The 13403-nt window shown below is 42.6% G+C and overlaps 1 protein-coding gene across 2 annotated transcripts in view; it reads right to left on the bottom strand.

Moving 5' to 3' along the window:
- Positions 1 to 514: 514 nt before the first annotated feature.
- Positions 515 to 13403, bottom strand: part of CNOT6L (CCR4-NOT transcription complex subunit 6 like) — a 50819-nt gene continuing 37930 nt past the window's right edge. For both annotated transcript variants that reach the window (XM_084855426.1, XM_084855425.1), the window contains exons 8-12: positions 11854 to 12008; positions 11436 to 11587; positions 9851 to 10078; positions 8124 to 8326; positions 515 to 3928 (exon numbers count right to left, since the gene is read on the bottom strand). In XM_084855426.1, coding sequence (XP_084711552.1) covers positions 3716 to 3928; positions 8124 to 8326; positions 9851 to 10078; positions 11436 to 11587; positions 11854 to 12008 — 951 coding nt within the window. In that variant the 3' untranslated portion in view covers positions 515 to 3715. The remainder of the gene's footprint in view (positions 3929 to 8123; positions 8327 to 9850; positions 10079 to 11435; positions 11588 to 11853; positions 12009 to 13403) is intronic.

A 13403-nucleotide genomic window follows, 5' to 3' on the forward strand; every position in this document is an offset into this window, starting at 1 on the left:
CTAATCTGGTACCCTCCAGATGTTTTGGACTTCAACTCCCATCGGTTCCAGCCAGCATGGCCAATTGTCAGGAATTCTGGGAGTTGTAGTCCAAAACATCTGGAAGTCTCCAGGTCAAAGAAGGCTCCATGAGCAATAGAGCTTTTTGCCTTGCGTGTGTTGAATGGCAGTTACTCTCTGCTGCGGCAAAAGCTACTCTTGAAAAACCAGTAGCTTGCAACATTTTGGATTTAGTTTGGATCTATCTGGAAAACAGTAAGCCACAAAGTCCTGCTCCTGTGGGAATCTCCGCCATGTGCTTCTCTGGATTGAGGCTAATGTAATAATTGCTTAAGGAAAAGAACTGAGTAGCTCATTTTTAGAAAAGCAAAAAGGCATTTTTAGATTTTTTTTCCTCTAAGAGTTAATGTAAAAGTCAATTTTAGAGCAGAGGAAGGCAATCTCAACACCATCCAGCACCAGACTAGACACCACACAACTAGAAAACAAATAAAAAAAGGGACTTAAGCTGTTTACAATGTTTCCCAATCTTTTTTATTTCATTTCCCCCCTCCCAACGACATTACAAAAGATTGCGTGTTTTTGTATTATTTAATAAACCGGCTCCTCTGCAGTTCATATACAATCACAGGCAATTTTTTTTAAACTCCATTTTATACAAACATCTCAAAAAATAGTTGGGAGTGAAGTATGGTAGGAAATATTGCTCACATTGCTAGTTAACATGCACATATGAGAAGGAGGGAAATTGTTAGTGCATACCTCCAGAGCAGGAAAGATTTTTTAAAAAAGAAATGCCTCCGAAGTGAAGATACAGTAGATGACTTGGAGCACAATCCAGTAAAGACGTTCTTTTATCCAAGCCTGATTGAAATGAACAGGAGTTGGCAGCTGCTGCTTCATTTCAATGGGGCAGGAGCAGAACTTCTCGGTAGATTGTATCCTTACAAAAACAAACTGAAAAGGCGAATGTTCACAAAATTTAAGTTTTTCATGCGATTCCACTTTCCAGTACTATATTTTAATTGCTTTTGCCAATTTTTACCCATGTAATACTTTTGAGGTATATAAGAAGAAATACCTGCACCAATATTGGGGATAGGGAAAGGAGAAAACTTCCATCATGCTTCACAACCGATTTCTCACTTTTGATGGAACTATGTTGTAAAATGGCGGAGGTCGAAAACGGCAGCTCGGTGGAAAGTCCTCCCACCCCTCCATATGATACAACTAGCTGTGTGCGCTGATGTCATAGTGTTGAATATTTCCCCTCCACTGCCAGAGGAAGCCAAAGATGTGGAGTGAAGGGTGGGGAAGCACACACTGAAATGACAGCGGGATGTGGGGAAAATTCTGCTACATATTACAAAGGGGGAATTCAATCTGGGGCTGCCGTTTTCAGCGGCAGTCCCGTGTTCTTTGTATAGTGTAGTTCCATCCTGAATTTTTCACGCAAATACAACCAGTTCTGATGAACCAAGGCAAAAGCCTCTCCAACTGTAGGCACTTTTGAAAGTGAATTGTGGTTTTCACTGAAGCAAACCCTTCTTCTCCACCCCATCCCCGCAACAACAAAAAAGAGGGAGTACTACTTCCTACTTTAGCCTGATTCAAAATTTCTTTGTCATTTTATACATAGATAGCAAATGGGGAAGTGGGAGAGAAAAGACAGCTGACGGCATACATTTTATACAACAGACAGTGCCTTAGGATTTAAAACTAATTTGACTGTTTTACTCTTTTATTTTCCTTTTTAAGTGTATGAATGAGACAAATATAGGCTCTTTAAAAAATTTAATTCACATAATGGAAAACAATTCTCATTTATTAAAAATATCACATTTTGAGACTAGAAACAGTAAAGTGCATGAAAAGTTTAAAATATAAGCTCAAGGAATCTTATATAGCAGCAAAGAAGCAGAATACAGAAAAACTTAAAAACACCTTTCCTTGTCATTTTGCCTTTGTTGCTGTCTGAAAGGTAAAGCATAGCTCAATCCACTAAAAGGCTACAGTTAAGCAACCTCCATATAGTTCAACAGGCTATGCACAAAATTCTGCCCAAGCCCCACCACAATGAACAGAGGCTACTCAGCAGCTGCCCAGGGCGGATTGCAGCCAAAATTTTCTAAAGAGATGCATTATGATTTTTCCGATCTCTGGAGGCCCAAAGGTTTTAAAATGGCCACCAGGAGCATGGAAAAAGAAAAAAAATCCAAGTACATCTTAAAGAGAGCAATTAACTCTGTTGGGAATTAACCTGCAGCTTTTTTTAAATCAACCTTGATAAAAAAACAGAAAAACAAAACAAAAAGGATCATTAAAAGCATGAGATGGCTATTTGGCGACTAGGGTCAGGAAAAATAGTAATTTGAGGAATGATTATGGCTACCACTTTCTCACCTTCATGTAGGAAGAAGTGCACATAGAAAAGCCACTTCTCCTGCATGGAGGAGGCAGAAATAAGATGTGTATTCCCCCCACCCCCGACTGGCCGAATAATTCCAAAGGTCTGCTGGGGAGGAGAGAATGGGATTGCAGTTTAAAAGAAAAAGGGGCGGCGGGGGGGGGCACACCTGTAGATTGAGTTGGAACATATTTGCACTTCATGTGAAAATGAAACAGAAGAATTCTTGCCACTGATTTTAAGTGAAGGATTCACCCTTCCACTGTTTATCATTCCAAATCCTCCTCCTCCAATTAATGTAGTCCCCCTCTCCAGTGGGCTGTCAGATTGTCTAGGTTGCTACACTGGGCCATTCAAAAAGTGATCCCAGTCATAATGCATGCATTCTTCAGAGTTTTACAAGGGAGATGGCTGTTTCAGTGTTCTCTCCCAATACACAGCATGGCTGCCATCTTTCTCACCATCAGCCATGGTATGAATGGCATGCACAATAATACCCATGGTTCACTGGATCAGAGATTCATGGGAGAAAAAGCTGACCTGCTGTGTGGAAACTCCCACATGCTTTGATGGGGCCTGCGCAGGATGTAAACTCTTACTGATCCTGAAAGGGGAGGTTGTGTAGAGCAGCAGGTCCTGGTGGACTGACCCTATATGCAATTAGATGCTCACGGGCAAATTCTCCATGGGAGCAATCTAGGGGTTTTTTTTCTGTGGCAGGAAGTCCTATGTCTTGCACCACTTTTGGCTTTCTAAATTAATTTGGTATTTCAGCAGGGGAGGTGACAGCAGTCTGTACTGTGAATAATGTACAAAAACAGTAAGTGCTACTCCCATGAGTTGTATCTACTCTATTTCAGGATGCTTTAAAAAAATGAGGGTGACTTGGGAGAATGAGGGATGGCTCGTTTTGTTAGGATCTGAAATGAAGCATCAGCTATGGATGTATACATATATGCAAATCCTCCCGTTTAATTTGTCCTTTTATAATGGCAGCTTTCCAATGAAACCAATAAAGCTTGCCAGTTTAAAATGTGTGTGTGTGTGTGTGTGTGTGTGTGTGTATTACACACAAAAAACCTGGAAAAGGGAACAAACAACAACTTTGGTTCCAGCCCTAGTGCCAAATGGTACCAATATGCACCAAAAATGTGCAAAATCGTATCATCAACACACATAATGAGAGGAGCTTGAAGCAGCAGCTTTTAAAAGGTTGGCCATACTTCACTCCTACATACTTTGATTTACAACTGTACAGGTCCATAAACAAACGGACAGGTCCAAGCCCTCACAAGGGGCAGGGCTCCACTACCTCCTGCTAGGCAAGTGGATGCCATTGACAGGAGGCAGGAGCGGAGGGTGGAGCTCAAGCTGCGTCAACAGTGAAAAGTGGTCTGAAGGGATGTGAGGGTGGGGGCACCCGGTGATGTTGTTCTCCACCAGCCACTGAGTGTCCAGAGGCCCCAGGACACCAAGCACGTTCATGTGAGTGTTGGAATAAAAAATGTAGTCAATCACACCCTAGAGAGAAAGAAACACAAATAGTGATTTAAAACAGAACCCCATTAACAAACTAGGCTGCAAAGTGTCATCGATATGGCCCCCCTTTTCAAAGAGAAACGCTACCCCTCCCTCTCCTGCTGAACCATTGCAGGAAGAAGGAGGCGGCTGGATCCTGACAGAAATAACGTCTGCGTTTTAATTCATTTATCCAGGAGAAGTGCGAGACCTCGTCTGGCTTGCTTGGAAATTTGTAGCTAAGAGGAACATGGTGTTTGCTGCAGCTGTGCTGGCCTAACAAGCAATACAAACTATTGCTGCTTTAAGTATGAAGGGCATGTGAGTGCCCCTAAACATGCAGTGGACACATGCTGGGAAGCGGCAGGCAAATCAGAGCTCTGCAGCATGTGGCCGCTGTAAGTTTAGAAGCACAGGGGTATCCTCCAGGTGTTTTACTGCAAGAGAGGAATACAAGGGTGAGCAGAAGACTCAGGACCTAGAACTGGGGTGGGCAACATGCAGCCTGAGTTGACCTCTGCTGCAGCAGGAAAAAAAACTGGTGATTTGCGGCCAAAATCCAGCGGCAAACTGCTACAGAGAACAGTGCTAAATGTTGCTTGCTTTCAAGCGAACTATGGGGTTTTTGAGTCTCCACAGCTGTTTGCCGCTAAATTCTGGTGGCAAACTACTGCTTTTTTTGTCACTGCAAAATAGGGGATTGGAATGCTAAAGTAGGAAGTCAAGAAATCACCGGGATAACAGGCAAGCATGGCCTTGGTGTACAAAATGAAGCAGGACAAAGGCTAATAAGAGTTTTGCCAAGAGAACACGCTGATCATAGCAAACACTCTTTTCCAACAGCACAAGAGGCGACTCTACACATGGACATCACCAGATGGTCAATATCGAAATCAGATTGGTTATGTACGTTGCAGCCAAAGATGGAGAAGCGCCATACAGTCAGTCAAAACAAGACCTGGAGCTGACTGTGGCTCAGATCATGAGCTGCTTCTTGCAAAATTTCGCCTTAAATTGAAGAACGTAGGGAAAAACACTAAACCATTCAGGTATGACCTAAATCATATCCCTTATGAATATACAGTGGAGGTGAGGAATAGATTTAAGGGATGAGACCTGATAGACAGAGTGCCTGAGGAACTATGGACGGAGGTCTGTAACATTGTTCAGGAGGCAGCAATGAAATGCATCCCAAAGAAAAAGAAATGCAAGAAAGCCAAGTGGCTGTCTGATGAGGCTTTACAGGTAGCTGAGGAAAGAAGGGAAGTGAAAGGAAAGGGAGAAAGGGGAATTTATTTATTTATTTATCACATTTATACCCCGCCTTTTTTCCTCTTGCAAGGAACCCAAGGCGGCTTACATTATGATATACCCAACTGAATGCAGATTTCCAGAGAATAGCAAGGAGAGACGAGAAGGCCTTCTTAAATGAACAATGCAAAGAAATCGAAGAAAATAGTAGAATGGGAAAGATTAGAGATCTCTTCAAGAAAATCGGAGATATCAAGGGAATGTTTTGTGCAAAGAGGGGCATGATAATGGACAAAGAAGGCAGGGACCTAACAGAAGCAGATGAGATTAAGAAGAGGTGGAAAGAATACACAGAAGAACTATACAGGAAAGATCTTAATGTCCCTGATAGCCATGATAGTGTGGTCACTGAACATGAGCCGGACATCCTAGAGAGTGAAGTCAAGTGGGCCTTAGGAAGCATTACTAACAACAAAGCTAGCGGAGATGACAGTCTTCCAGCTGAGCTATTTAAAATCCTAAAAGATGATGCTGTTAAAGTGCTGCACTCAATATGCCAACAAATTTGGAACACTCAACAGTGGCCGCAAGACTGGAAAAGGTCAGTTTACATTCCAGTTCCAAAGAAGGGCAATGCCAAAGAGTGTTCAAACTACCGCACAATTGCGCTCATTTCACACGCCAGCAAGGTGATGCTCCAAATCCTACAAGCTAGGCTTCAGCAGTATGTGAACCGAGAACTACCGGAAGTACAAGCTGGGTTTCGGAGGCAGAGGAACTAGAGATCAAATCGCCAACATTTGCTGGATCATGGAGAAAGCAAGAGAATTCCAGAAAAATGTCTATTTCTGCTTCATTGACTATGCTAAAGCCTTTGATTGTGTGGATCACAACCAACTGTGGCAAATTCTGAAAGAGATGGGAGTACCAAACCACCTTACCTGTCTCCTGAGAAATCTGTACAAGGGTCAAGAAGCAACATTAAGAACCGGACATGGAATAACCGATGGGTTCCAAATTGGGAAAGGAGTACGACAGGACTGCATACTGTCGCCCTGCTTATTTACCTTATATGCAGAGTACATCATGAGAAATGCCGGGTTGGATGAATCACAGCTCGGAATTAAGATTGCCGGGAGAATTATCAACAACCTCAGATACACAGATACCACCCTAATGGCAGAAAGCGAAGAGGATCTCAAGAGCCTCTTGTTGAGGGTGAAAGAGGAGAGTGCAAAAGCTGCTTTGAAAGTCAACATTAAAAAAACTAAAATCATGGCATCTGGCCCCAGCACTTCCTGGCATATAGAAGGGGAAGAAATGGAAGCCTTGACAGATGTTATTTTCTTGGGCTCCAAGATCACCGCAGACGGTGACTGTAGCCATGAAATTAAAAGACGCTTGCTCCTTGGGAGGAAAGCTATGGCAAACCTAGACAGCATAGTAAGAAGCAGAGACATCATCTTGCCGACAAAGGTTCGTATAATCAAAGCTATGGTTTTCCCAGTAGCAACATATGGCTGTGAGAGCTGGACTGTAAGGAAGGCTGAGCGCCGAAGAATCAATGCTTTCGAACTGTGGTGCTGGAGAAGACTCTTACGAGTCCCCTGGACTGCAAGGAGGTCAAATCAGTCCATCCTAAAGGAAATCAACCCTGAGTGCTCATTGGAAGGACAGATACTGAAGCTGAAGCTCAAATATTTTGGCCCCCTAATGCGAAGAGAAAACTCCCTGGAAAAGACCCTGATGCTGGGAAAGATTGAACGCAAAAGGAGAAAGGGACGGCAGAGGATGAGATGGCTAGATAGCATCACCGATGCAATGAATATGGACTTGAGCACACTCTGGAAGAGAGCGGAGGACAGGAAGGCCTGGCATGCTATGGTCCATGGGGTCACGAAGAGTCGGACACGACTGAACAACAACAACAACTGGCAGGAGTGTGGCCCCCGATGGAGCGGGGGTCCGGGGACTGGAAACTGATCCTGGACTGCCCAAAGTTGCCGATCCCTGCCCCAGAACATATAAGTACAAGGGCAGATCCCAAACTTTCAGGACAATTTCAGTGAGGGTTCACACACAGAAGCTAAGTCCTGCTTGTACTTCTCAATAAACCCAGATTGTACCCAGATCCTGCTCCTTTCCTCTGCCCATGTTTGTGCACATGAACGCATTTGCAAGTGAACCACTGTCTGATTTGCAACCACATAATGGTTTAAGCGTGTCTGATATTTTTCATAGATAGTCTTTTAAAGATTGTGTATTAATTCACATTCAGTATATTCTAATGATTGAATGTATTCATTTCTGCTAAAGTGACTAATGATGTCAACAGTTACATGATTACAGCAAGGAGGGAAATTAAGCAAAGTTGGAAGAAACTACAGTGCATCTTGTACTAGTTTAATAACATATCCATGAACAATTCACTTGCATAACTTTAGTGGAGTGTCACTAAGTTGTGCAAGTTTTTGCATCACATTCGACACACCATCTTCTGGTGAGGATTTCACTGAGTTGCAGTTTACTGGGGCTACAACTAAGGACGTCAGAGAAATCTGCAAGAGATTCAAAGAGTTCAGATTTCTATGAATCAGACCTGTGGATTCTGCAGCAGGCTGGGTTTTTCTGAGTCACTCGGATTCTGCAGACTGGGGGACTGTTTTTCACTTTTTTAAGGGAGGATTTGCACTAATGTGCACTTGAACATAGGGCTAATTTCCATTAACTATTGCACAAATACACATTAGCACTAATGTGAATTAGCACAAGTAGAAGTAAATTCTCGTACATCCCTAAAAAAAATCTGATTCTGACAATGAGCACATGATGGAACGAAAGACACCTGACAATCTGTGAAACCCAGACAGAACTTATTTAATAAAATCCGTATGTACCTTCCTATCTACAACTCTGTTTGGATAATTTCTGCCAGATCACTACTTACTTTGAAATCAAAGGTGTAATTAGTATAAGGCATCAAGTTGTTTTCATAGGCGCTCTTGAGTTGGAAGCCATGAGTGATTCTTCCTTCAGAAGCCCCATTCTTCCCATTGCCGCTGAAGTTCATGAGACACTCATTATACCGCAACTCCTTGAAGTCTTTATGGTTGTCGGCTACTATTCCATTGCTTAAGTATTCCACGACACCTGTTTTGCAAAACAAAACAGCTGATTTGTTGTTGCTTAATGTCAATGCTGAGTTGCGCCACATGTTCATCTTTAACTTAACATGAACTCAACTCTAGAGCTCTATGTCCACAACGAATAACACCAGCAGCAAGGGAATTAACAGTGCAAATATTTTCCTGTCAAGCAAGGAAGAAATGCCACCAAAGTAGCTATTACCACCTGTTTAAGTAGGAAATAAAGCTATTTGCTAGTTAGAGAAATACCATCCGCAGTGGTATTTAAACCCAATTGGTTGGGCCTACAGCACCTGTAATTAGAAGGGAAATGATATATATTTGCTTAATGTTATGCTGCATATTGTAATTGATCATTTAGCAGTTGCCTGGGCAAACAACTGAGTGGGAAATGATATTGGTTCAACAGAAAGCACAAATTTGTTCACTCACCTCACCCGCATACTTTGTTCCTCTGAGTATGAGTATTAGGCTGACATCCAAAGAGCTACTTCAGGCAAGTCCAAGGACTTTGTACATATCCAGAGAGATTTAACTTTGAGACGTCAGACATCTGGGTACACATGCTTAGGACTGAACTGTAAAACTACAATGCTATGCACATCTGTATGAGAGCAAACCTCATTCAATGCAGTAGGATTTACTTCCAAATAAATATGCATAGGATTGGGCTATATGTCTCAAAACATCTCAATGCATTTGTACAATCCAGAAAGTTCAGTGCAGTTGGTCCCTTTGATTTGTTTTCTTGTGATATCTCTGACTGATTTGGTGCTCTTTACCTGCATCGCATCACACATGAATTGGTTCAATTACAGCCTGCATTTCCCCATGTGATCACTGAAGCACTGTGTGATTTTGTCTTAAGCCAAAATGCATCTTTAGTTTTAGCTTGTTCAGTGTTCAGCAGTAAGAGAATGACAACTAGTCATTCCTAAATATATTTATCAAACTTTTCCCTTCTACTCTGCTAGTCACTTCCCTAATAAGATTATTATGATGTCTTGTTAAATTGGCCTGCCTTTAATTTGTTGACACCTCCTGTATATTAATCTTATTCTGAAGTTCAATGTTGCAAATATCCAATTCCTTTTGTACTTTATCTAGTTCAAAAATTCTATTCTCCAAATTTTCAAATAGGATACATTTCTGCAGAAAAGCTTTTGTCAAAAGGAGGCATTATACCCTCAGCATGCAATTCCAGTCATCTAGATGACACACACATCTCTTTTAAAATGTCGAGGAAGAGAGTTGTCGTTATTGGCTAATTCATTAAGAGATGCTCTATCATCTAGAACATCAGCCACTGAATAAAAAGATATATAGTGTGCTCCTGCCCCTTCTGATCTCCCCACCACAAGTTAATCAAAAAATATTACAACAATTAAGCATACTATCTTAAACACAAAACACTGAAAATGACTATTCTCCACCATGTACAACCTTGCTGGAAAGATGACCCAAGATATTTCTAACAAATAAAGACAAGAGTATCAACTCTGAAGTAAAAACAACAACTTCTAAATACCTGAATCAGGTAGTGAGTTAAGATCCGCACACAGCACCAGTGGGATGGAATTTGTATCTGCTGTCGGGCTTCCAGGCCTGCCAGAGGCTTTCTCAAGGATACTTTTCAGTTCTGAGACAAACATCATAGTCTGGACAAGTTTTACATCTGAATATTCAGGATCCCAATGCATATGGGCGTTTGCTACAATAAGCAGCTGGTTGTCCACTGTATGAAGTGGCTTCATACCTAAAGTCAAGGTATAACAGTTAAAACACCTGAGTTAATTCAATTCCCCCTGATACAGAAACAATAGGAAGGCATTTTATTTCCTTTTGTGCATCACTTTCTTTATTGAGAGAGCACTGCTAGGGTCACAGGCTGGATAGAATACACGGAGAAATAATTTGGACAAACCTGCACCTCCATGCGGTTAGTGTATCTACAGCCACCCCAATTCCCATGGAGATGGCTTGAAATAGTGCCACAACTATCCTATGAATTCTGTTCCTTCAGTCTTGCCTTTTTCAGAGCAGGTCCCACATATTCACCTCTGGAAAAGTGCATGGACAGCGCTAGGCTTGCAGTCTGGCTGTGGGATCATGCAGAAGCACTATCTGTATGAATTGGCACCTCTATGTGGGTGCCTGCTACAGCACCAGCGTGGCTCTGGGGTGGGGGATGCACAGCTCCATGGAAAAGCTCACGCTTTGCATGTAGGGAATACCAGGTTCAAGCCCCAGCATCTCCAGTGGAAGGGATCTTAGGTAAGCAAGGCTGGGAAAGACTCCTGTTGGAGAGGCACTTAAAGCCAGAGCAGACAGAACTGCCCTAGATGGACCGATAGGCTGACTCAATATAAGGCAGCCTCATAAGTTCAAGGAGCACAGCAAAGACATCTACTAGTCATGTAACCACTGTGCCCATGCCCACCCACTCCCTTACATCCTTTTCAACATGGAATAGAACTATATTAATAAAAGGCAAAGTTTAAAACTTGATATTGAACTTTTAAGCAGGAAATATTAAGTGCAGAACTAGATGTTGTCTTAGCAAGTGTTCTTAAACTTGTGTTTGCTGAGATACTGGAATGTGGGGCTGTACAGGAAAGGAGGGCTGCCACACACACACACACACACACACACACACACACCCTGCACCCACCAATTCTCTCCTGGCAGTGCTCCCCTCCCCAGCTCTTTCTTCCTCAATCAGGCTTACTTCCAGTTTTGGAGCCTGGCTGACAGATAACCCACACTGATTAAAAATGTCTTGAGTGGCCTTCTGAATTGGTGGGAGGGGAGAAGGGATAAGCACCCCCCATCCCAATTCTCCTGCCATCCCTACATTCCCATTACAAGGGGAGTGTCCCACGTTTCCCTTGCAATGCCTAGTTCACCTCCCAAAAAGAATTCTGAGGAGGGTCAATATTGCAGAATTATTTGTGTTTTGGAAGTTGCTTTAGCAAAGCAGTCCACTGAGCTGATTTTGCGCAGTATCAGCTTAATTTGTACTAAGTGGTGCTTTTACTATACAGGAAGAGTTTACTTTTAAAAAACCCAGCATGTCTTATTCTGTCTTTACACTTTTTGCATGACATACCCACCTGTCCCAAACAGTTCCTTGTGCACCTCTAACACTACAGCAACTCCAATGTTGTCCTTTGTCATCACCCTATTCAGCATAGCTTCTGATCCTTCAGAGTTTGCCATCGCCACTTGGTTGAACTCTACCGTGTGCTTTTGCACCAGTGTGAACCTGAAACATACCCCCAACATCAGAGACAATATCTATATATAAATTATCTTCTATTGAAAAATACACACCAATTTCCTTTTAAGAATTGCTATTTATGAGAAATAAAGATGACTACCAGAAAGCCAGACATTTCTTCCCCATTTTTAAATACATATACCAATTTCATGGCCTCCACAACAGTGTTAAGTACTGATGCTGATTTATGAACTATCATTAAATCATTTGTTTCATGCTCTATTTCAGACACATTAGCAAAAGCCTCTTACTTTTCTGTTTTGAAGAATATTGCACAACCATCCACATGCTTTCGCTCCTGCTCAGACATGATTTTGGCACGTGACTTTGGAGAAAAAAATCCATCATATCCACGGTCTTTTAATGCTGGCAGAAAGAGGGTGAAGTATTGCTCAGTTTCTACTTCCTGGAAATGAACATTGATTGCACTGTTAGCACTGCATCGAAGAAAACTGTGCTGAGAAAGCTGGACTGTCTCATTTTTGTCAGTTTCTGGGAGGGTTGTGCTGATGGGGGCGGGGACGGATACACAGTATTGGTTTCTCCCATATGGCCCAAGGGCTGTTCAACTTTACCCACAACAGTATGGAGAGAAATCACTTATATAGCAGCTACTTAAGAACATTAAAAGGAGCTCTGCTGAATCAGACCAGAGATCACCTAGTGCAACATCTCTTTTCCCACAGCGGTCAACCAGCTGCTTCAAGGAAGCTCACAAGCAGGAAAGGAAACATCAACCCTCCCCCACTGTTCTTTCCCCGCAACTGCCTCTGAAACTAATGACACCTCTGAAACTGAAGATCCTATTTACCCATCTTAGTTAATAGCCATTCATATTTATTTTTATGTTTTTATTAAAATATTAATAAGCCACCTTTCATCCCAAACAGAGCCCCCAAGGCAGTATACAAAAAGAAAAGAACATTGCAACAAATTCAAGACAACAATCCAAACTGACAGCAAAGCTATCATTAAAACTTCAGAGCACAATTATCAATCCAGTATTAAAAGCAATTAAAAGCCCAATGGAACAAAGCCATCTTCACTGCTGACCTAAAAGTGAGCAAGATGGGGTCAGTCTCACTTGTCTAGGGTAGGAACTCCACAACTGGGGTGCTGCCACAGAGAAGGCTCTGTCCTGCATTCCCAACAGCTTAGCCTCCTTTGGTGGTGGGACACACAACAGGGCCTCCAAAGGAGATTGTAAACTACGGGTAGGTTCATATGGAAGGAGGGACTGCTTAGGGCTTTATAGCTAAGAACTAGCACCTTGAATTGGGCCCAGAAACAAGTTGGAAACCAGTGGAGTTGATGTAAGACCAGTGTAACATGGTCTATAAAATGCACACCAAAAAGCAATCTGGCTACTGTACAGGCTGCAGTTTCTGAACGCTGTTCACGGGAAGCCCCACACAAAGGGTGTGGTAGTAATCTATAGGCTTCTCCTCACTGAATTTTTAAAGCCAACTAAGGTCAGCACTGAACCTTGTGGAAGCGGATTCCATAAATTAAGAAAGAAATTGTCTGTCCGTCCTGAATCTACTGCCAATCAGCATCATTTAGTGGGCTGGGGGGCGGGGGAATAGCTCAGTGGTAGAGCGGATGCTTTGCATGCAAAGCCCTGCCAACTTGAGGTAGGACTGGGAAAGGCCCTGTCTGAAACCTGGAGAACCACTGACGGTCAGTAGAGACCAGAGGTGGGCATGCAGCCCTCCTGGCTTTTTTAATGGCAGTTACAACACTGCTGTCAAATTGCAGTGGCGGCCACAATTCAGCAGCAGTGGAGTGTGTGGCCCTTGGT

Source organism: Heloderma suspectum, chromosome 5 (genome assembly GCF_057233095.1).
Source record: "Heloderma suspectum isolate Gila_16-S chromosome 5, 16-S_ref, whole genome shotgun sequence".
Lineage (NCBI taxonomy): Eukaryota > Metazoa > Chordata > Lepidosauria > Squamata > Helodermatidae > Heloderma > Heloderma suspectum.